The 21,590-nt window shown below is 39.7% G+C and overlaps 1 protein-coding gene across 1 annotated transcript in view; it reads right to left on the reverse strand.

Annotated features, from left to right (window-relative positions):
* Positions 1 to 13,314, reverse strand: part of HTRA1 (HtrA serine peptidase 1) — a 373,177-nt gene extending 359,863 nt beyond the window's left edge. The window contains exon 1 of the mRNA XM_044056037.1: positions 12,531 to 13,314. Coding sequence (XP_043911972.1) covers positions 12,531 to 13,002 — 472 coding nt within the window. The 5' untranslated portion in view covers positions 13,003 to 13,314. The remainder of the gene's footprint in view (positions 1 to 12,530) is intronic.
* Between the last annotated feature and the right edge of the window lie 8,276 nt (positions 13,315 to 21,590).

The following is a 21,590-nucleotide window of genomic DNA, read 5'->3' on the forward strand; positions in this document are numbered from 1 at the left end:
TTGACCAGTTGATCTAGGGCATTTGAGTTTATAAATTCTAGGAAATGTTGGGCAAGGGAGTTTGTACTTGAGTAGTTCTTCCAGTTAATGTTTGGGTAATTGAAATCACCCAATATCAGGGTGTTTGATAGGACCTTTATGTTTCCCAGTGTTTCCAGGAATGCGTAGTGGGGGTCCTTGGACATGGTGGGTGATCTGTAGCAAGCTATAATTTGAATAGCAGTTTTGCCCGTTGTTAGTTGCACGTGGATGTTCTCTGAAGCATCATGCTGTGCCACTAACCTGGAGGTGTGGGTATCCTTGATGAATATGGATACTCCCCAGCCTTTTGTATTTTGGTCCGGGTATTGTGGCCAAAATGTATGGTATGAGTTGTAGCCTGGTAGTGCTGGGGTGCACTCTGGAGTCTTAAACCAGGTTTCTGTTACTGCACATATATCGATTTTCTCCATACTGAGGAGTGCCTCGAGTGCATGCATTTTGAGGTTTAGACTTCTGGCACTGAGTAGCATTACCCTCAGTTTTTTGTTACTTGTGCTATTAGTTTTTTGTTACTTGTGCTATTTATGGTGGTGGGTTTGTCTTTTGAGCCTTGCCTAAAAAAGGCACTATGGGGGTGGCAAGAGCCTTGGCCAGTATTCGAAAGCCTAAGGATGACAGGTGTAAGCCAGCTCTAGCGAAGCAGCATGGTTTGTCGAGCATGTCATCCTGGGCTGACAGACACTGGATCCCCTTTGAATGACACCAGAAGCTTAGCCAATTGTTGAAATTGATAATTTTTTCTCTATACTGTGGTATCATTCTTGGTGAGGACAGGATGCTACTCAGGGTCATACCCGCCTGGGCTACGTGATCATAAAGCTCTTCCATGTCTCTTTTCATGTAGTCCAGGGAGATACAGCTCAGGTCATTCACACCAACATAGACAATGACAGAGTCATATTTGTACTTGCTCTGGAGTGGCCTGAGTGCTTGTGTTATGTGGTGGATCCTGGCACCTGACAGGCAGCTAACAGTAACCTTCTCCTTGTTCAGCCTATTGAGTGGGACGTCAGTGTGCCTGACTATAGAGTCACGTATTACTAGTGTGTTGGGTATGTTATTTTGCTTTAAGGGCTGTGATTGTGTGGCACACTGGTTTTGTGAAGTATGTGTTTCATGGTTTGTGTTGGGGGGGTGGAGGTTGCTTGGATGTTTTGGAGGTCTCTGTTACTTTTGCAGATTTTTATTTAGAGCCTCCGATTATGTTTTCATGTATTTATGTGTGTTTTTTGCCAGTGCTGGTTTTGATAGGTCTATGTGAGACTGGTGGTGTGATGCAAGTAATTCCCTTCTCTTCCTGACTGCCTGGTCCAGTCTTGGGTTGAGAGAGCTAAGCCTCCAGTTTGGCTGTATAATTGCATCTCTCGCATGTATTAATGTTTGGTGGAAGGAGTAGAGGGTTGTCGGTGTACATGAGGCAATTGTAACATTGCCTCAAAATGCCCAGATTCACCAGTTGGACCAGAGAATACACCTGAAACTGCCCTTTGGACATGCCTGGATAGGTACAGTGAACTGTTTTACTGATTGGCTGGTAAGGTCAAATAGAGTACAGTATAGGGGGTATAGTGCTAAGGTTTATTAGTGCTTGTTATGAGTTTTGAGCAGGTGGCGGGATGAGAAGTGAATGGTTTGAGTCCTTAAGTTGAAAGTTTGTCTAGTTCCAAGGGGAAAATTGAAGAGTAGACTTTGTGGAGCCGGGAATAGTTATATCCAAGCTAACCGGCGCTGCCCGGCATGCAAAACCGTGCAAATGTGGGTTTTATAGCAGGGAAATGAAAGAGATAGAAATTAGCCCAAAATGGCCAATAAACTACTAATTTCTGGGCTGAAACCACTCCTCCAGGGACAGATAGGCTGCTCAAAGCTCCCTCTCTCACAGTGAACAGAGAAACTTCCTTCTAGCCAAGTAAGGTATGGGAAAACACAGAAACTTGTAACACAGCCCTGAATTCAGCACTAACCTGAAAACTGGACTATACTAGCTTAGAAAGGCAGAAAAACAAGTATTTTTTTTTTTTGTTTTTTTTTCAGAAAATAAAGCAGATACAATTAAAAAAATGCTTTAAATGCACATAAATGGCTATCACACTTGAGTGTGTAGCCTACAACAGTTAAACAGGTAATTTAAACACAAAAATGACTTTGTTAAAGTGCAGGCAGTAAAATAAGTACAATATGTAGCTGGAACAAGCTTTTTAAATCACAGAAACTCTAGAAAATCGGCATTTTAGGTGGAATTAGATAAAGGCAGCAAGAAAATGCAGAAAAATTATACTTAATCACTCCAATCTCTCTTTTGTCTCTCTGCTGCTGTAGAACTCTGCAGGGCACCAGGCAAGAGCTTGCTGAGCTATATACTAGCACAAAAACCTTGCAAATGTGGGTTTTATAGCAGGGAAATGAAAGAGATAGAAATTAGCTGAAAATGGCCAATAAACTACTAATTTCTGGGCTGAAACCACTCCTCCAGGGACAGATAGGCTGCTCAACGCTCCCTCTCTCACAGTGAACAGAAAAACTTCCTTCTATCCAAGTAAGGTATGGGCAAACACAGAAACTTATAACACAGCCCTGAATTCAGCACTAACCTGAAAACTGGACTATACTAGCTTAGAAAGGCAGGAAAACAAGTATTTGTTTTTTGTTTTTTTCAGAAAATAAAGCAGATACAATAAAAAAACACTTTAAATGCACAGAAATAGCTATCACACTTGAGTGTCTAGCCTACAACAGTTAAACAGGTAATTTAAACACAAAAACAACTTTGTTAAAGTGCAGGCAGTAAATTAAGTACAATATGTAGCTGAAACAAGCTTTTTGAATCACAGAAACTCTAGAAAATCGTCGTTTTAGGCGGAATTAGCTAAAGGCAGCAAGAAAATGCAGAAAATGATACTTTATCACCCCAAAGTGTCTCTTTTGTCTCTCTGCTGCTGTAGAACTCTGCAGGACACCAGGCAGGAGCTTGCTGAGCTGCATACTAGCACAAAAACCTTGCAAATGCGGGTTTTACAGCAGGGAAATGAAAGAGATAGAAAGTATCCCAAAATGGTCAATAAATTACTAATTTCTGGGATGAAACCACTCCTCCAGGGACAGATAGGCTGCTCAAAGCTCCCTCTCTCACAGTGAACAGAGAAACTTCCTTCTACCCAAGTAAGGTATGGGCAAACACAGAAACTTGTAACATAGCCCTAAATTCAGCATTAACCTGAAAACTGGACTATACTAGCTTAGAAAGGCGGGAAAACAAGTATTTTTTTTGTTGTTTTTTTTTTGTTTTTTCAGAAAATAAAGCAGATACAACCAATGCACAGAAATGGCTATCACACTTGAGTGTGCAGCCTACAACAGTTAAACAGGTAATTTAAACACAAAAATGACTTTGTTAAAGTGCAGGCAGTAAAATCAGTACAATATGTAGCTGAAACAAGCTTTTTAAATCACAGAAACTCTAGAAAATCTGTGTTTTAGGCAGAATTAGCTAAAGGTAGCAAGAAAATGCAGAAAATGATACTTAATCACTCCAAAGTCTCTCTTTTGTCTCTCTGCTGCTGTAGAACTCTGCAGGGCACCAGGCAGGAGCTGTATAAATAATGCCTTGGTATTTCTATTTAACTGGCATACATGTGTGTTTGGGTGTATGTGGGGTACAACTTCATTGGAATGAAGTCTGCAAAATTTTAAATGAGAAGGTATTTTGTTTTTTGATCCATGAAGATATGAAATGCTCAAGCTGCTTCATCATGCAAGTAATTACCATCCTGGCATACGGCTGACAATGATCATTCAGGGAGGAGCATTGTGAAAGGGGCATGGCCTGGTCAGCAGTTTGAGGAAGTGCACGGACAGCAATGTGTAGATGTGGGTGTGGCTTGGGGTGTGGCTTGTTGGGGGCAGCAGTCTAGGAGCTGCGAGTACAAATCTGAAAATCCTGTCTACACCCCTGCCCTCACCAAAAGGTCTGCCAGCCTTTCAAAAGTGGTGACCTGACACCCACCCACTCATCCACCTATGAAAACAAGTGCTTAGCTCAGCAATATAATCACATACACTTTCATCTGCCTTTCATCTATGCTCACAAAACTTTTTCCTGTAAGTCTCAGGAGTTAACTTAAAAAATTCCAATAAACATTGCTTAACTTTGTCATAATTTAAACAATCAGTATCAGACAATTTAGAAACAGCATTTACTGCTTTTTCATGGAGTAATGGGGTCAAAAACCGCACCCAGAGCCCTTGGTCAACCCCATATTGTCTACATACTCTTTCAAATATATGAATAAAACTATCAAAATGTTCACCTTCTTTTACTGTGGAAGAAATGTACTGACCTTTGTTGCTTCTGGGATTTGGTTATCCCTCCCCATTACCTCCATGTACTGGTCGAAGAGTCAGCATATCACTATTATCTTGATGCTGCTTCTCATTTTCTTCAGTCTCCCAAGCCACTGTCTCTCTGCTGATTCTAATTCCAAGTTTTGCCTCCAGTTCAAGTCTCTAACTCCAGATGGGTTTTTAAATCCTCTGAGGAAAAGGTGAACTGTCCTTTTTCTGCAGGCTGAACATCAGCATCACCAGATCAGTTGTCTTCCTGGTTGCTGGTCCATGCTGCAGCTGTGATTAAGGCTGAAATCATTTCCTCTTTGGTCAGGTAGGCATGCACCAGTCCTTTGGATTTGCACACCTTAGCCAACTAGTTCACTGTCAGCTTGCCATAATCCTCTGGGTGATATCTTTGCCTGATTTCCCTGACTAAACTAAACCTCCCGGGTTAGATCCATCCACAAACTAATCACCTTGGAAATCTAGATCCCTCCCACCCACCCCCGCAATGGTAACCACCATTAAAAACTTCTCCAAAGCTAACTTCGGGCTCCTAAAAACAGAGGTGGCTAACTTCACGGCACCCATGCAAATGGAGAATAGTTGCATGACCACCAACTCATACATCAATGCACTGTATAAACACATACACAAATGCACGGACATTGTCATACCCAATAGAACCAAGATGCTCTCCTCCAAAAAAAAAAAAAAAGAAGCAAATCTAGGGGTCCCCTGCCATAAACAAACTCTACAACAGAAGGATGAAACTAATGCAGAATAAGGTGAAGTCCCAAGACTGGAAAAACTCCCTTATCAGCCTCAACAAAAAGTTGAGATCCCTCATCAAATCCTCTAAAGCTAGCTATGAAAACAGAATTGCAGCAGATAGTACAGACAACCACAAGGCCTTCTATATTTATGTAAAGAATCTCCATGGCAATACCCAGATTTGCTCTGAGCTACTGCACAATGGTACCGCCTATACCGAGCCAACAGATATTTCCAGTATACTGGCCGACAGCTTCAGTACCAACTTTATCCCTCTCTCTCACCCCCAAAGGACCAGTCACAATACCAGTAGATTGCCAGGCACACCGTATTACTGCTGCATAGGTTAAAACAGCACTGTCCAAAGCCATGAATACAGCTTCTGTGGGACCTGACGATATCTCTGGCTATGTTCTACATGAACTACAGAGTGAAATGGCACCTCACCTGTGTGCCCAGTTCAATCACAGCCAGGCCTCAGCTTTTGCCCTACCAAATGGTGCACTGCTACAGTCATCCCTATCCACAAAGGAGGAGCAACTACAGACCCTGGGAACTATCTCCCCATTTGCCTGATGAGTCTGATATGCAAAAATATGGAATGCATCATCATGGACCTAATAAATAAGGATATAGGGAATCTCCAAACTCTGGATCCCACACAGTTTGGTTTTGTGAAGAGTAAATCATGCCTGCTCAACTTGGCCAACTTCTTTTAGTCAGTCACCAGAGCTATGGATGAAGGCAAGGTGGTTCATACAGCCTACCTTGATCTGGCCAAGGCCTCTGATACCATTCCCCACTCAGGAATCATAGAAAAACTCACTAAGCTAGGTATCAACCCCTATATCATTAGGTGGGTTGCAAACTGGCTCACAGATAGAACCCACAGTGTGAAAGTAGCTGACTCCAAGTCAGATTATCGACCAGTCATGAGTGGAGTCCCACAGGGTTCGGTCCTGGGTCCTCTCCTGTTTGGTATCTACTTCTCTGAAGTCCAGGCCAACATAATTAACTCCCCAAGTGATGTTGACATCCTACAGAAAGGCCTTGCTAAGACCAATCACTGCTGTCAGAACCATGGCCTTAAGCTCAATGCCAAAAAATGTGTTGTCATCCCCTTTGGGAAAAACCCAGTTCCCATGAATTACCACATCGATGGTAGTCCATTGAACACAGAAGGCATCATAAGAGATCTGGGAACACAGGTTGACAGCAACCTCTCTTTTGACCACCACATTGCCACTATGGTCAGAAAGTCCTTCTATGTGGCACATCGCATTACTAAGGGTTTTGCATCCAGGAAGATAGGGGTCATCATCTCCCTCTACTCTTCCCTCATTAGGCCAATCATCAAGAACAATGCCCCATTTGGCATGTACCTCACTAGATACCTACAACAATTGGAGAGGCCACAAAAATACCTCACAAATAGGATCTTAGGCCTTAAACACTTGTCCTGTATGGACAGACTCAAAAAACTCCAACTAGTCTCATATTGCCTACTTAGAGGCGATCTCTGCTTGACTTACAAAGTCATGTCTGACTCAGCTCTGTTAGAAATGCTACATCTAAAGAAATCCCAATCCCTCCACACCACACGCTCCAGAGACCTCAACCTCATTACCACAATCAAGGGAACATGCTGGAGGGGCAGGTTCATAACCCAGAGACTGCCCAAGCTATAGAATAAGACTTCCCATACATGTCAAGCAGAGCACCTCGCTGACCCTCTTCAAGAGAAATCTTGATGAGTGGATGGGAAATAGGAAATTCACCCCAGGGATCACTCCGGTGGCTTTACTCAACAGGGGCACTGGGAACTAAGGTCAGATGGCATGATGCCAAGGTATTCCTATGGGCTAGGCTTGTAAAGGCTCCAGGGCCATTAGCCCAGTACACACCTATGAACTTATGAACCTATAACAAAAATAAAACTGTTGTGAAAAATGAAACTCTGTATGTTTACCTTGTGGCTACTGAGAGTACACACACCTTTAGTGACAACTGCTTACATACTACAGAAGTTCAATTAATATCCACACCACTGCTCACCAATATGTGACATCCATCCTCTGTGCTAGTAATCAGGAAGCCTCAATCCTCACCACTGACACCAGTGGGGAACATTCACTCGGAACAAAAATGGATACACAAAGTATTTTCAGATGCAGCTCACTGCACCAAGCATGATTTCCCTTAAGTGCACACAGGAAGAGCACCCAGTCCTGGGGCTGGGTTTTCCTCTCTAGGCCCCAAATAAGACTCCACCTTTCTCACTGCAGAAATCAGTGCTAAGTGTCCCTGTCCCACGTAGCTGACAAACACACACACACACACACACACACACACACACACACTCTTTGAGATTTGATTTTTATACACACACACATACACACACACACACACACACACACACACACACACACACACACACACCCCTGGAAAAGGCTGGAACAGATGTACCTGCTATACCACCTTCACCCAGACTATAAGGTAGATTCACTGCCACCAGCCAGCTACTTTAAGACTCTTAACAGGTTACCTAATTAATCTCAGTAAAATTAATACTTATACAAATGGCAGTGTTTCCAAGCTGCAAGACTTTCAGGAGCATGAAGCCCACAGTGACATCAAATAAATGCAATTCCTCTGCCGTGGTGGTGCAGCAGTTAGCGTTGTTGCCTCACAGCAAGAGGTTCTACTGTTTGATTCTCGGCTGGAGCACCTTCTGTGTGGAGTCTGCATGTCCTCCCCATGGTCGAGTGATGTTAAAGACATGCAGGTAGGTGTGTGTGTGTGTGTGTGTGTGTGTGTGTGTGTGTGTGTGTGTGTGTGTGTGTGTGTGTGTGTGTGCCTTCCTTGAAGGTTGGGCATCGGGCTGGCAACTCGCCACCATAAAAATCCACTGCCAATCATTAGTGGGCCGGAGTTCCGCTGTGGCAACCCCTAACCGGGAAAAGCCAAAAGTTCACTCACCTCTCAAAGGTTAAACTATTTTCTAAAAGAAAATGAAAATGAAAGATACACATATATTTAACAATAAATAATAAAATAAAAAACATGAAAATATTGAATTTCTATTTACAGTACACACCAGAGTTTCAAGTCACAGAAAATACAAAAAAATAACACAGATGGAGAGACTTAGATAGATACAGAAAAACAATATTTTTTAACTAATCTCACTATTTTTCTAACTGACTGAAGAATTACTGTTCCCTACTTGCTAGAGTAAGGCAAGATGAAGTGGATGAGTGGTTTTGTTGTCAGGTCCTCAAAACAGTGTGTTGAGTGTCACTATCACATCTCCCACTAATATCTAAATGCAATTTCAGTGCTGTCTTTAGAATGACATCACTTCTGGTCATCTGATTCTGTGGTTCCCACACTACCATTAAGGACAGTAAGAGCCCAGACCTTTTCCAGACATTGCATCTCTGGCTGTATTCAGACCTGTGAGATAAAATATTTATGGCCTAAACCAAGTCATTTAATTTGTGCCTATTTTTCTTAAGGTAAGCTGAGCTGAGCTTAACTCATTCCCTTCCATCATCCTCTGTTGACATATATACATTTCCTCAGTTACAACAATACAGTCTAATATAAATATATATTTCTTTTCTGTCCACCAGGACCCACTATTGGTACATTTTTAACACAGGCAGATTTACAAATACATTTTAAGACAAACCTATACAAATCATTTTGATATACAAATGACATAACATTCTTTAGAAAATTCCAGCTAAATATGCTGGCATATATTACACATGCACTGCCCTACTCTCACTGGCATAGCTGGCACTACTTCACATTATCACAGTCCAACCATGACAGAAGACCTGCAATAGTCAGGCATGACTATCAAAGAAGGTAGGAGAGTACCACTGTCCCAAAAGATGTGGCAATAGTTGACACTACACCCAGATCCCATGTAGAAAAAAATGGGAAAAAGGGTGTTGGCAATGATGGTGATGATGATGATGATTATAAAAACCTGTGTGAATGTTTAAGTGCTTACAAGACTGTGTGCATGCACTTACATACAAATATATGTGTTAAGTGATGTATCAATGCAAGCATTTCATCATGTGTCAAAACACTGGTGTTTTTCATCAGTGGTACGGTTGGTCAAATTATGTAATGGTTGAAGTTCATTAAATCGCCCCTTACATAATTCCAAAGATTTTCCCTTTTTTTTTAGTTTGTACAGCCCTGGAGAAAGTAAATTTAATTTCCAGCAGTGTGGCACACCCACATTGGGGGTGGGGTGGAGGGCATAGTCTCTCATGTAAAAGTTTTTTTTACTTTTCTTTTTGTAATCAAAAATGTAACCTATTTGTTTAAATTTGAGATTACATTTTTCTATGATTATAGTGGTGACTAATGGTAATTATCAATGAGTTTGCTTGATATTTTATGTTGCAAACAAACTCACTGGCAATTATTCATTTTCAAACATATATATATATATATATATATATATATATATATATATATATATATATATATATACACACATATATATATAAAAACACACACATATATATGCACACACACACACACACACACACACACACACACACACACATATATGTATATGGATCAGTGTCATTTCGCTGAAAATTCTGACATAGGGTCCAAATTGCCAGAAATACTACTAACAGTGTATATGCCATTTATCCCAACTGTAGTGCGATCTTGGAGTGAGAATATTAAAGAAGAGGGGTGTGGGGGGCACAGCCCCCCACCCAGTACAGTTTAATATTGTCCAGTCCTATTAAAACAGTAAGTAAGTAATTTATAACCTGTGCCCCCCCACACCCTCACTACATTAATATTCTCACTCCGAGATCGCACTACAGTTGGGGAAAGAGGCATATACACTGTCAGTACTATTTTCAACGATTTGGACCCTATGTCAGGATTTTCGGCGAAATGTCATAGACATATATATATATATATATATATATATATATATATATATATATATATATATATATGTCCATGTGTGTCTATGCCTGCATGTGTCTGTGTGTATATATAAACTATGTATGTATAATTGTTCATATATCTGTGTGTATGGACATACATAATAAATACATATGTATAATATACAGATATAAAAATATATAAACATGTATGTATATTTTGCATGTATATTTTCATATATTATATATATATTATATATATAGATAACTATATCTATATATAAAATCACAACACACACACACACACACACACACACACACATACATGTACGTGCAAGCATGTATGCATGAATGCGCATGTACATGTGCACACACATTAATACACACAATGCTACACCTGCACTCAGAAAATAAAAGTAGCACAAGAAAAAATGTTCATTTTTATAACTCACATCTCTTCAGCTTGTTTACAGACATGAGATTCAAATAAGCACATGCTATTCTAAGCCAGAGAAAAACAAATACTTGTGAAAGACTACAGGAAGATGTACTTCTGAAGACTTGTTCTGCTCTGCTCACCCTTATGTTTTGTTTCTACTAATATGGGAACCTAACTGAAGGCCCCACTGTTTAACACTGGGAAAGTGAATTACTCTCCCAAACATAGTACTGGGATGTTAATCAGAAAAGCATCCATGAGGTCATAATATCATCACTTCTTATGTTTTCCCCACAAACTGAAAAAATGTGAAGCTGCAGAAAACTGACTTCATGAGATGGTACAGAAACAGGAGTGTAGCCAGAAATTTAATTTTGTACTCAAACTTAATGTTGTTGCTCCCACCACCCCTTTCATTTTAAAAATGTACTCATCCCTCAAAATTCTGCCCTTAGTATATAGGAGGAGGACTCATTATTTTCAGCTGCTACCATTTATACACATAAAAAGCTATTTTTAGAAGTGTGCTTCTTCCACACAGGCATTCCTTTTATACCTCTATACTGCTAGTATTAGCTTACAAAATTCTAAACATTCTGTGCTTTTTGAGTGTTGAAGTTTCCAAAAGATATTCAGGAAAAATGTACTCATTTGAGTACAATGAGTATGCCTAGCTACACCACAGAAGCATTTTAACACTATGAAGAACACAACTTAGGAATCACACAAAAGTCATCAGTTATGTGGTTGAAAGAAACTGCTATACTATGGAAAGCATTTTCATACTCAATGTTACATTTTAATCTATGTTGCTCAACAAGCATTTAAAGTCACTAATGTAAATAGGGTGGGACATAATATACTTGGAATGTGAAACGTCTGAAATGCTTTGCCTCTCAGGCATTCCCTATGGAGATTTTCTGGCATGATGATTACTATGGATACATTATGGAACTTGTCCAAACTCTAGAGTGCACTGCAGTGTAACATTAGAATATGATCAGAAAAGAATGAGCCCAAATTCCAAGCCTCTGCATCTTCTCAAACTGCAACTGATGTAAATGCAATGCCCATGATGGAAGAGCCTGATAGGCAGTGCCCTACTGCCTTTTCTTGGTGCTTTAATGTCAGAAAATAAAAGGAATGCTTATCACTAGTTTGGGAGTTTTTGATACTTTCTCGCACATGAATTCTTCAGGCTGTAACTGAATCCTACTAAGTCTCTTAAGGCAGCACTTATTTACTCAACAATATAATTTTAAAAGCTGCAACATAGAACTAACGAAAAACATCAGTGGTGAGGTAATCAACATTTCCTCTGTTGATTATTCAAAACATCCTGCAGCAATAAAAGGTATAATGCTTTATGCTAATTTTGCTACCTAACTGCCGCCCAAGTATAAAAAGTTGTTTTAGGCATGACCTTCATGAACAAAAATAACTTAATCTTTTTATTACTAAAGAAATTTGAAACTTATGGTGAAAAAAATCTTAATGTGCATCCAGACTGAATAATCAAAGTGCTGCTTTACAATTTCAAGTAATTTACATTAAACTTTACATCATGCATTTAGCATAACTGCTGAGCTTTGATCATCAGACAAATTCAGCCATGTAGATTTCCTGAAATTAAATGAATACCCTCCGATAAATTGTTTTTGTCAAAAATATTGAATTCCTTGCTAAACCATGATGCTATTTACTATGTATATTTAGTTCCAGTTCCTTCTGCTAAAAATATGATACAGAACCAGATTCTGCAGTTTATTATGCAGAAGGATATGCAAGGGCAAACTACCCACTTTTCCTACATTTTCTTAAGTGTGGTATGTGAACATGTAAAAAACTTCTAGTTAGTAAACAGCTCTCTCCCCACACACATGCACACATGAACACACACACACAAGCACAGATAATGCATGCATACACAAATACATTTGTTCTAAAAAGTGCCAGTATATCAAAGCAACATATGCATCTCTTTTCATATTCAGTGGAACATCTGAAACACTTACCCTTTCCACAAGGGCCTTTCTGTATGGCAATAACAGTCGGCTGCTGATGTGCTTTCTCAGCCCTCAGGTTTACCAGTCTCAGTTCACATACATTTCTGTATGTTTTGCCATCACTACCACACACCGATTCCGGATTCTTGCATGCACACACTCCAGCTTTTCCCCTTCTCCTCACTGTTGATGTGCTGCCAACTCCATCTGAGACAGAGCATTCAAGTTCATCACCACACACAGGGTCTCCTAGCTGGCCAGACCCACCACAAGGTTGTCCTTCTGTAGCAGCACACACCAAGCAACAACCACATTGGTCAAGTGTCTCTCCTGTGATGCAGTCTTCAGGTACTGGCATGCAGGCAGATTTGTCACATTTATCAATACAGCCAATTACTGACCGTTTGGATAGCCAGTGGGCTTCCAATGAAAGAGGTGCAAACAGGCTAATGGCAAAGATGATTAAGAATGAGCCAGTCATGATCCACCTTGAAGTAGTCAAAGACTGTAAAGTGTCAGTAAGTGTCAATTTCTGCTTCAGATATGTACTGTAAGCAGAGACCAGTGCTTCTTTGCAGAAATATAGAAATGGTTAGTCAAAAAAGACTTATCTTTCAAATTCAGTAGTATGACATTAAAAGAAATAAAATGTATATTTATGTAAAAAAAAAATTAATGCTATTCAGAAAACAATATATTTTTAGACACAGGCATACATAAGAGTCAGATAGTAGGTTTGGTTTCTTACCCCACCCTCTCAAACAGACACATGAGCTGCCAGAACTTTGCAGTGCTTTACTTCGAGTTGCTGCTTGCTTTTAAGGGCAGAGCAGGGATGAAGGAAAGCTGTGCCAAGCATCCCAAGTCTGAAATGATTGGTTTGTCACTGTGACGCGATTTTCTGGGACTTTACCAAAACCAGAAACCCAACCCAATAGATTCCTTCATGTTGATTCTACACTGAGTCAAATCGTTTAAAATTATGAAAAAAGAAAAATAAACAAAAACAGATTCCAAACATAAGTGAATCACGAAGGCAAAAGTCATCCAATAGTCATCTGAATGAGGACGAGTAAAATAGAAATGCTGCGGTCCATCAGAAAGTGTGGTTCTTCTCTTCTGCTATATGTTTAATTACAACTCCTGAAAAATATGTAATGAGAGCTTATATCTTCAGATATAAAAATAAGTAAACAAAACTCGGTTAATAACTCAGCCTGGCAAATGAACCGCAGAGTACGAAACTGCAGTTTGGCTTTTTTCTGGAAACAAACAGAATTCGTGGTAAAGAAATGTATCGGTCATCAATATTTCATGCCGGAAGGGTAATGTAAGCAGTGTGGCACGAGTAGCGTTACAACACCTTATTGACTTAAAAACTGGAATAAATAAGAACAGCATGCATTAATTAAGAAAACAGAAACTGGTGGACATTTAATTGTACAAAATGTTTCTGTCAAATTAATGTAAAGTTGTAAAACTACGTGTGACCAGAGGTCAGGGAAAACAACATGTTTTGCTTTTAATAAGCATGGGCAGGGGGAGAAATGTATCGCTAACTGCCTGCCAAAGCAGTACCAGACGTCCTACAGCGTATGGGTTTGTTCACCAGCGCTTTTTACTTATGACTTAGTGCGGTGAAGTTCTTTTTTTTGGGGGGGTCACCTGTTCATCTTTGCGCAGGCATGACAGTCACTGTTTTGGCAGTTGTGTCCTGCGGTGTCACCTGCCCATCTTGCCGTCGGACAGTGTCCTTTTTGGTCAGTTGCATCTTGAGGGGTCATCTGTCCATCTTTGCGCCGGACAGTGTCTGGGCATTTATGTCCTGAGGGGGTCACCTGTCCATCTTTGCGTCGAACAGTCTCTGGACAGTTGTGTCCTGAGGGGTCACCTGTCCATATTTACGTAGGACACACCCAGTTTGGACAGTTGTGTCCTGAGGGTCACTTGTGTCCTGGGGCTCACTTGTCTATCTTTGACCAACATGCTAGTGGCAATAATTTTAAAGAAAGAAGATATCTGCGTCGGACAGTCTCTGTTTGGGCATTTGTGTGCTGTTGGGGTGGGGTGGGTGGCATGAAAAATTAATGTCCTAACGTTTAAAGGCAAAAAATATGTTTCCTGATTATTTTGTATCTGAAACACTGCATCACATGAAAGAATAAGAACAACTCAAGCTTTTCAACAGTAAACTTTTATTTTGGCCAAAAAAAGTGAAGTGCAGTCCTTTGCATTGGTGCCGGATGTGGTTTGCTTGCAAAATCTCACATTTGTATAGAAACATCCCAGCTTGTGCCTCTCAAAAGATGTCATATATAGGGAAAGATGCTTTCATGTAAACTACTCTGGCTAAGCTAAGGAAATAAAATGTTAGCTTTAGGAAATGTGCTTTTGTGTTGAATTATGACATTGCACACGTGTTAACCGATTTATTTATTTTTAAGTAAAATGCCCATCGTCATAATACAAGCAAAAGTCATGATTTTCTAACTTTTTTCCTAAGAAAATGTTAGTTTCCAGAAAAGCTCGAAGCCCTGATGCAAAGCGCAACAGCTATAACTGTAGGAAAGCACGACAATGAACTGATGCACCGTGCACATGAACCTTTTATTACCACGGGACCCCTGCCCAAATAATGCATAGAGCGTTGAAAAATTCAACTGGGTAGGCTAAAGGTCAACATCAAGCATTTTCTATTCTCACTTCTATGTCTTTTCCTCATACGTGTGTGTTCGTTCATCCAGCGCCAGTTAAAATACAGAACACCAGATTCTGTACCGTGTAAACAGTGTTTTTTTCCATGCTGTATTTAATAACAAATATCAATAAATACATTTTAAATAATAAAACTAATTTGCATACGTATGTGATAATCGTGTTGTCTGCCAAGTTAAAATAGCACAACCTTTTACTTTTTTTTATCTGAAATTGCTTCTTATTTGTAATTGTAAAGTAAATAATTAATCTACATTATCTGCCAACTAAAGGTGTATACATTTCTGCTTCTAGATGGTTCCAGTGTGTGTGCTACCTTCTATTCACGAACATTACGACCTGGACTACTTCCAATGACACAGATTCAACTAGAATCCCAGGAGACTAAGAGACTAGCTAGGGTGGGATGCACACCTCAACTCTCCAAATTTTCAAAGAACGTCCAGATTTTTGCCTCAGATTTTTGTTCCCTTTGTCATAAAATATGCGGTTTTCTGACAAATCAGAGAGGACTGATTTCACTAAATAATATAGCAATAACCCACGCCTGGGTGTGGGTAATGCTGGATTTAACCACGGTTTGTGTGGTTTGGTCACGAGGGCAAAGCCCAAGTGGCCAAACAAAGACAACCGTGGGTAAATCCAGCATTACCCACACCCAGAAGTGGGTTATTGCTATATAATGACATTATTTAAGAAAAAAAATAATTACTTTTCTTAAATAATGGTATTGTATAATGCCTCCTTGCTGCCCTTCCGCAGCTGGCTGGTATTCTGCGTTAGTTCTGATGTGCTGTGCACGCAGTACATCAGAGCTGTGGGCAAAAGCAACTGAGAAAGCAAGATCTCCGTTGCTTTTTTCAAACTGTTTCGCTATGTTAAATGGGTTTAATATAGCGAGACAGCTTTAAAAAAAGCAACGGAGAAAGCAAGATCTCCGTTGCTTTTTACAAACTGTCTCGCTATGTTAAAGGAGTTTAACATAGCGAGACAGCTTTAAAAAAAGCAACGGAGAATCTCCATTGCTTTTTTTGAATCTGTCTCGCTATGTTAAACTCATTTAACATAGCGAAACAGTGTGAAGCAACGGAGATCTTGTGTTCTCCGTTGCTGTAAAAAAAGAGTTATAGTAATGGAAAAAGTCCAGGCGACCGGATCTTTTTCCATTACTATAACTCTGATTTACAACGTGCATGCTGACCAATCAGCGTGCACGTTTTTGAATATTAATGGGGGGTTGTTGTATAATGATAGATATTTAAGTTTCAGACCTCATGTCGTTCTAAAAATGCATAGTAATGCAAAAGCTTTTGTTCTAGAAAGTTTATAAGAACAATATTTAAAATTTGTCCCCATTATTTTTAGCTTTGTCCAGATTTCTTGTACTAAGGAGGGTTATGGTGAGATGACATTGGGCAGCCGACCCCCACCCCCAATCTGGGTGGAGGTAATTCTCAGAGTCCTATCCTAGGGGTGCAGTCTAGGGAAAGGCCTGGAAGTGCAACTGTTGCATTGGGAGCTCAGGAGTCTGAAGACTACCAAGGTGTGCACAGAAATAGCTGTGGACAAGGGTTAATCAAATAATACATGCATCTACACTGATGAAACCCCAGCTCTTGCATTAATTTCAGGTGGTTTGGATATCAGGAGGTGGGAAGTGAACAAACGGCTCTTCTGCCTTGGAAAGATGCAAAGTCTCTTTGTATGCTTTCAATTGTATATGTGGTTGCAGTTTAACTGTTTTAATACTCTTCACATAGAATGAGACATACTCACATTTATAGCTTTCTTCAGAATTCCAAAAAAAGTTAGTTATTCTTATTCCTTGATTTTATTTATTTATTTATTTATTTATTTATTTATTTTTATTTTTGGTTATTGTGTCCTGCTTATGCAGTATTTAGACAATATGTAAGTGAATAAAACATTACAAACCAGGGAGAAAATTAATGTATCTCTAATATAAAAAAGGTTGGCCCAGTTAGGTCCACACACATTCATGCATACATACCTACATACATATAAAATTTGCTCCGGTACACTACTGTCTGTATATAGAGAACCTTTTCTTACCTTAATTAAATGTCTGAGGGAAATATGATTATATGAACACTTAATAATACTTACTGAGGAGTAGCACAGTGTGTAATATTTTAACAACTATTAAAAATAAACATTGTTTTTACACACACACACACACACACACACACACACACACACACACACACACACATACACATCCAAACCATACACCATTCAAAATCCACAGCCATAACAATCCCAAACCAACAAAATGCATCAAACACACTTCTATTATGGGAGGCAAGCCCATACACACGGCTGTGAGGGAACAAGACTCCCTCATCTTCCATATCTTATATAACAACTCTAAGATCACATCTACTGTGGGAAAAGTATGCCTTCAGTCACAGAGATGCACAGTCACCTGCTTCACACAGTAAACACCTGATATTTTCCATACTCCTCCTAGCAAACACACCTGGCTTGTACTGTAGAAGATATTCCAAACATTCATCACAACTCCCACCTACATGGTGCACACACACATACACATTTTCACTTACTCCCAAAGACTAACAAACCACATGCACAACACACATTCAACCACTCTCTCCCCAGCTTCCTGCACAATAGTCACCAAACCCACTTACCTGTACAGACTAGAAAAGGCATTGACAACCTCCAACCCACATGTACATTGCTTTGGCAGACCCAGCAACTCTCTTATATAGTTATTATTGCTAAGTAAATAAGAGTACTGTACCTACCAAAGTGGTGTCCTACATGTATGCATACTGTCAATGAATATATGCACTTGACTATTTTTATTCACTGCACTGTACTTTTAAACTGTGAATTATTCAACTGCTGCCTACTTTTAACTGTTTTTTTTTGCCATTTTAACTGTTTTGTTGTTTCACTGTTTCAAATGGTTGCCGTTTGAGACTGTTTTTCCTGCACTTTGTATTTTCTAGTACTTATGTACTTTATAGCATAGGCTAGATTCAGATTTGCTGAAGCTAGACTTTTTGGCATTATCTGAGCACTAAAACCAGCCATCTTACATTAACAGGGCTCCCTGCACCCTTGTGGCAGAAGAGTGTAGCAAAGGACCCATCTGAGTTGGAGATTGTTGGAATAAGGTTCAGTATTGAGCATGTCCATTGGCCAACTTGTTTGAAAATTGCTTAACTTAGTTTGTATCTAGGCAGCACATTTGCAACTGTCCTCATTAAAGTAAGCAAATTTACACCTAGTATTATGGATGGTCAGTTCTCCGCCATTTCTTCTGCCAGCCTGATTAACATGGGTATCCTGAGGCAGTGTAGCAATTGCCTTATGTACACTGACAACCCACTACTCCTAAACCACCCAAGCTCAATTTGTGAGATGCATATACACTAAGAATTTGGAGTCCTTGCTCTCTCGTTCACAGAACACTGACACTGAATAGGTTGCCAGCCCACATACTACACCACCTGCTCAAACCACACTGTCAACACATAAACCATCATCTGCCAAAGTATGCACTTGAAATTTACCTAAACAACAGAGACCTCCGAAACACAAACATGCTACACCTAATACAATACCTACAGCACTCAATACACAAAAAACCACAAGCACAAATGTCTCACCAAACAAACCCCTAAGGCAAAGCACATCTAAACCAAATTTTTTGGTCATAGGTGACTCTGTAGTGAGACACACAGATGTCCCACTCACCAGGCTGGACAAGGAGAAGGTTACAGTCAGCTAGCTGTTTCGTGTCAGGATCCGTCATATCACATACATACTCAAGTCTCTCCACAACAAGTACCATTATGACTCCTTCATAGTTCATGTTGGTGTGAATGACTTGAGCTGTACCTCACTGGACTACATAAAGAGAGACATGACTGAGCACTCTGCATATGTGTCTCATGAAGGTATGTCCCTAGCCCTGAGCAGCATACTACCTCCACCTAACATGATACCACAATTTAAACAAAAAATGATTGACTTCAAGAATTGGCTTAGTTTCTGGTGTCATTCTAAGGGGATCCAGTAACCTGTCAGCCTGGGATGACATAGTAGACAGACCATGCTGCTTTGCCAGAGATGGTCTTCATCTGTCACTTCTAGGATTTCGGTTACTGGCTAAGGCACTTCCCTCCCCCACAGTGTCTTTTTTAGATAATGTCACAACAACAAAATTCCCCAACGTAAAAATATCTTCAAAAAGCAACCTTAAGGTTATGCTGCTAAATGCTAGGAGTCTAAACCTAAAACTCCACTCACTGGAAGCAGCCCTCACCTTAGAAGATGCTGACATCTGTGCAGTCACAGATACTTGGTTTAAGGTCGCAGAAAGCACCCCAGCCATACCGGGTTATAATGCCTTCTGCACATTCAGACCACAAACTGAAAGTGCGAGAACTAAAGGAGGTGGAGTATCAGTATTCATCAAAGATAAATACACCTCTAGATTGGTTAAACAAAAGGATTCCCTTGAACTAATCCAGGTCCAAATGACTGTAGGCAAGACCCCTCGCCAAGGTACTGCCAGTTATAGGACCTTCTCTGTGAACCAGGATACCCACACTGCATACTTGGATCTGCTGGAATTGCTCAAGATACAACTAAACACCATAGTTTTAGATGACTTTAACTACCCATACATAGACTGGATAAATCATACATGTACTTTCTTTTTTCCAAGATGGTTGCTGACAACTAGACATGCACTAGGGTGCTGCTCTATAATCCAAAACAGAAATCAGCCTTCTAGCTACATCATCACTATTGTAAATCTACAATCCTGCATAAATCCTGAGGCTACATCACCTAAGAAATAAGTAAATAGCGTTATTTCAAACTATAAAGCTAAAAACAAAAACTTTAAAAGTACCTTCTGAAGCAGCAGGTTATTTGAGACTGCATCCTCGTGGCAGGGCCTCTCCAAGCAATTGTGCCTGAAAAGTGAATTGAACAAGTGTAAAAGACAATCCACAATGTCTAACACACAAGACTTAAGTAAGGAACAAATGGAAATACAAACTACTAAAACAAAGTTATCCACAATTGTAACCCCAGAAAAAGACACAGCAGGCAAGAGACAAAAAACGGCTAAGGCACAACAAGAGCCTACTAAAATAGCTATAAGATCAAAAAACGACAACACATATACAGTTGAAGACATAAAAACTGCCCTACAACCTCTACAAAATGATATCCGTGCTCTGTCAGAAAAGGTAAGTATGGTTGGTACAAACATTGAACAGATTGCAAACAGACTAACCTTAAATGAAACTAAAAACCGAAGAAAATTCAACAGAAACCAAAGCCTTAAAGACTAAAATAAAAACTAATGAACAAGCCATAAAAGAACTACAATTAAAATTAATAGACCTAGAAGCAAGAAGCTGACGGAACAACATTATTATAAGAGGAGTGCCAGAAGCATTTGCCAAACTCAATTGAATGCTATAGTTAAGGAAATCGTCGAGACAACGGTTGAAAACAAGAACATTGCAAAGGAAATGGCCATAGAGTGAGCACATAGATCAGGAAAACCCAAGATGAATTAACTCCAAGACAAATTTACATAAAAATACTCAACGCTGCGCACACCTCCATGATTTTAATGGCAGCTAAACAAAAAAGAAACTTGACATAGAGAGGTCACAAGATAAGCATTACTCAGGATCTCCCCCTTCCCATCAAGCAAGATCGCCAAGCTTTAGTGCCATATTGTTCTTATCTGATAAAAAAAAATATCCATTTCCAAATGAGGTACCTGGCGAAACTCTTCTTCAACTATAATGAGCAGAAACACGTAATACAAAATAAACTAGAGGCAAAGAACACTTTCATTAAAGTGTTCGGAGAATCTCCAGAGGAAAACAAATAACTCAACTCTGCAACCGGTAAGCTAATGCTACAAGTTAACATCCAACATGTTCGTTCAAAGGCAAGGTTGCATTAACATAAGCACTAAAGATTACAATCAGTTTTTGTTGGTAACTGCGCTCTTGCAAATTTAATCTAAGAGAGACAATACAAACCACAGCGGTAACAGTCAACTCTCCTAAACAGGTTAAAGCTGTTATTCCGACAAATATCCCCTGATAATAAAAGTCATTTACACAAAATGCTACAACTGGACTATCCATCTACAACTGCCAGCATTGAACTGTTACCTGAAAATCAAAGGAAACAGCACATACAAAAAGAAAGTCATACCCATACATACGCTAACGTCTGTCAGCGTGGCAACTCAAGCAGAAAATGAATGCTGCTAACATAGGAATCAGTAAGCTCTTTTTAAATTTAAAAAAAAAAGAGAGAAAG

The sequence above is a fragment of the Protopterus annectens genome, chromosome 14.part0 (assembly GCF_019279795.1).
Source record: "Protopterus annectens isolate FY-2018-M chromosome 14.part0, PAN1.0, whole genome shotgun sequence".
NCBI lineage: Eukaryota > Metazoa > Chordata > Ceratodontiformes > Protopteridae > Protopterus > Protopterus annectens.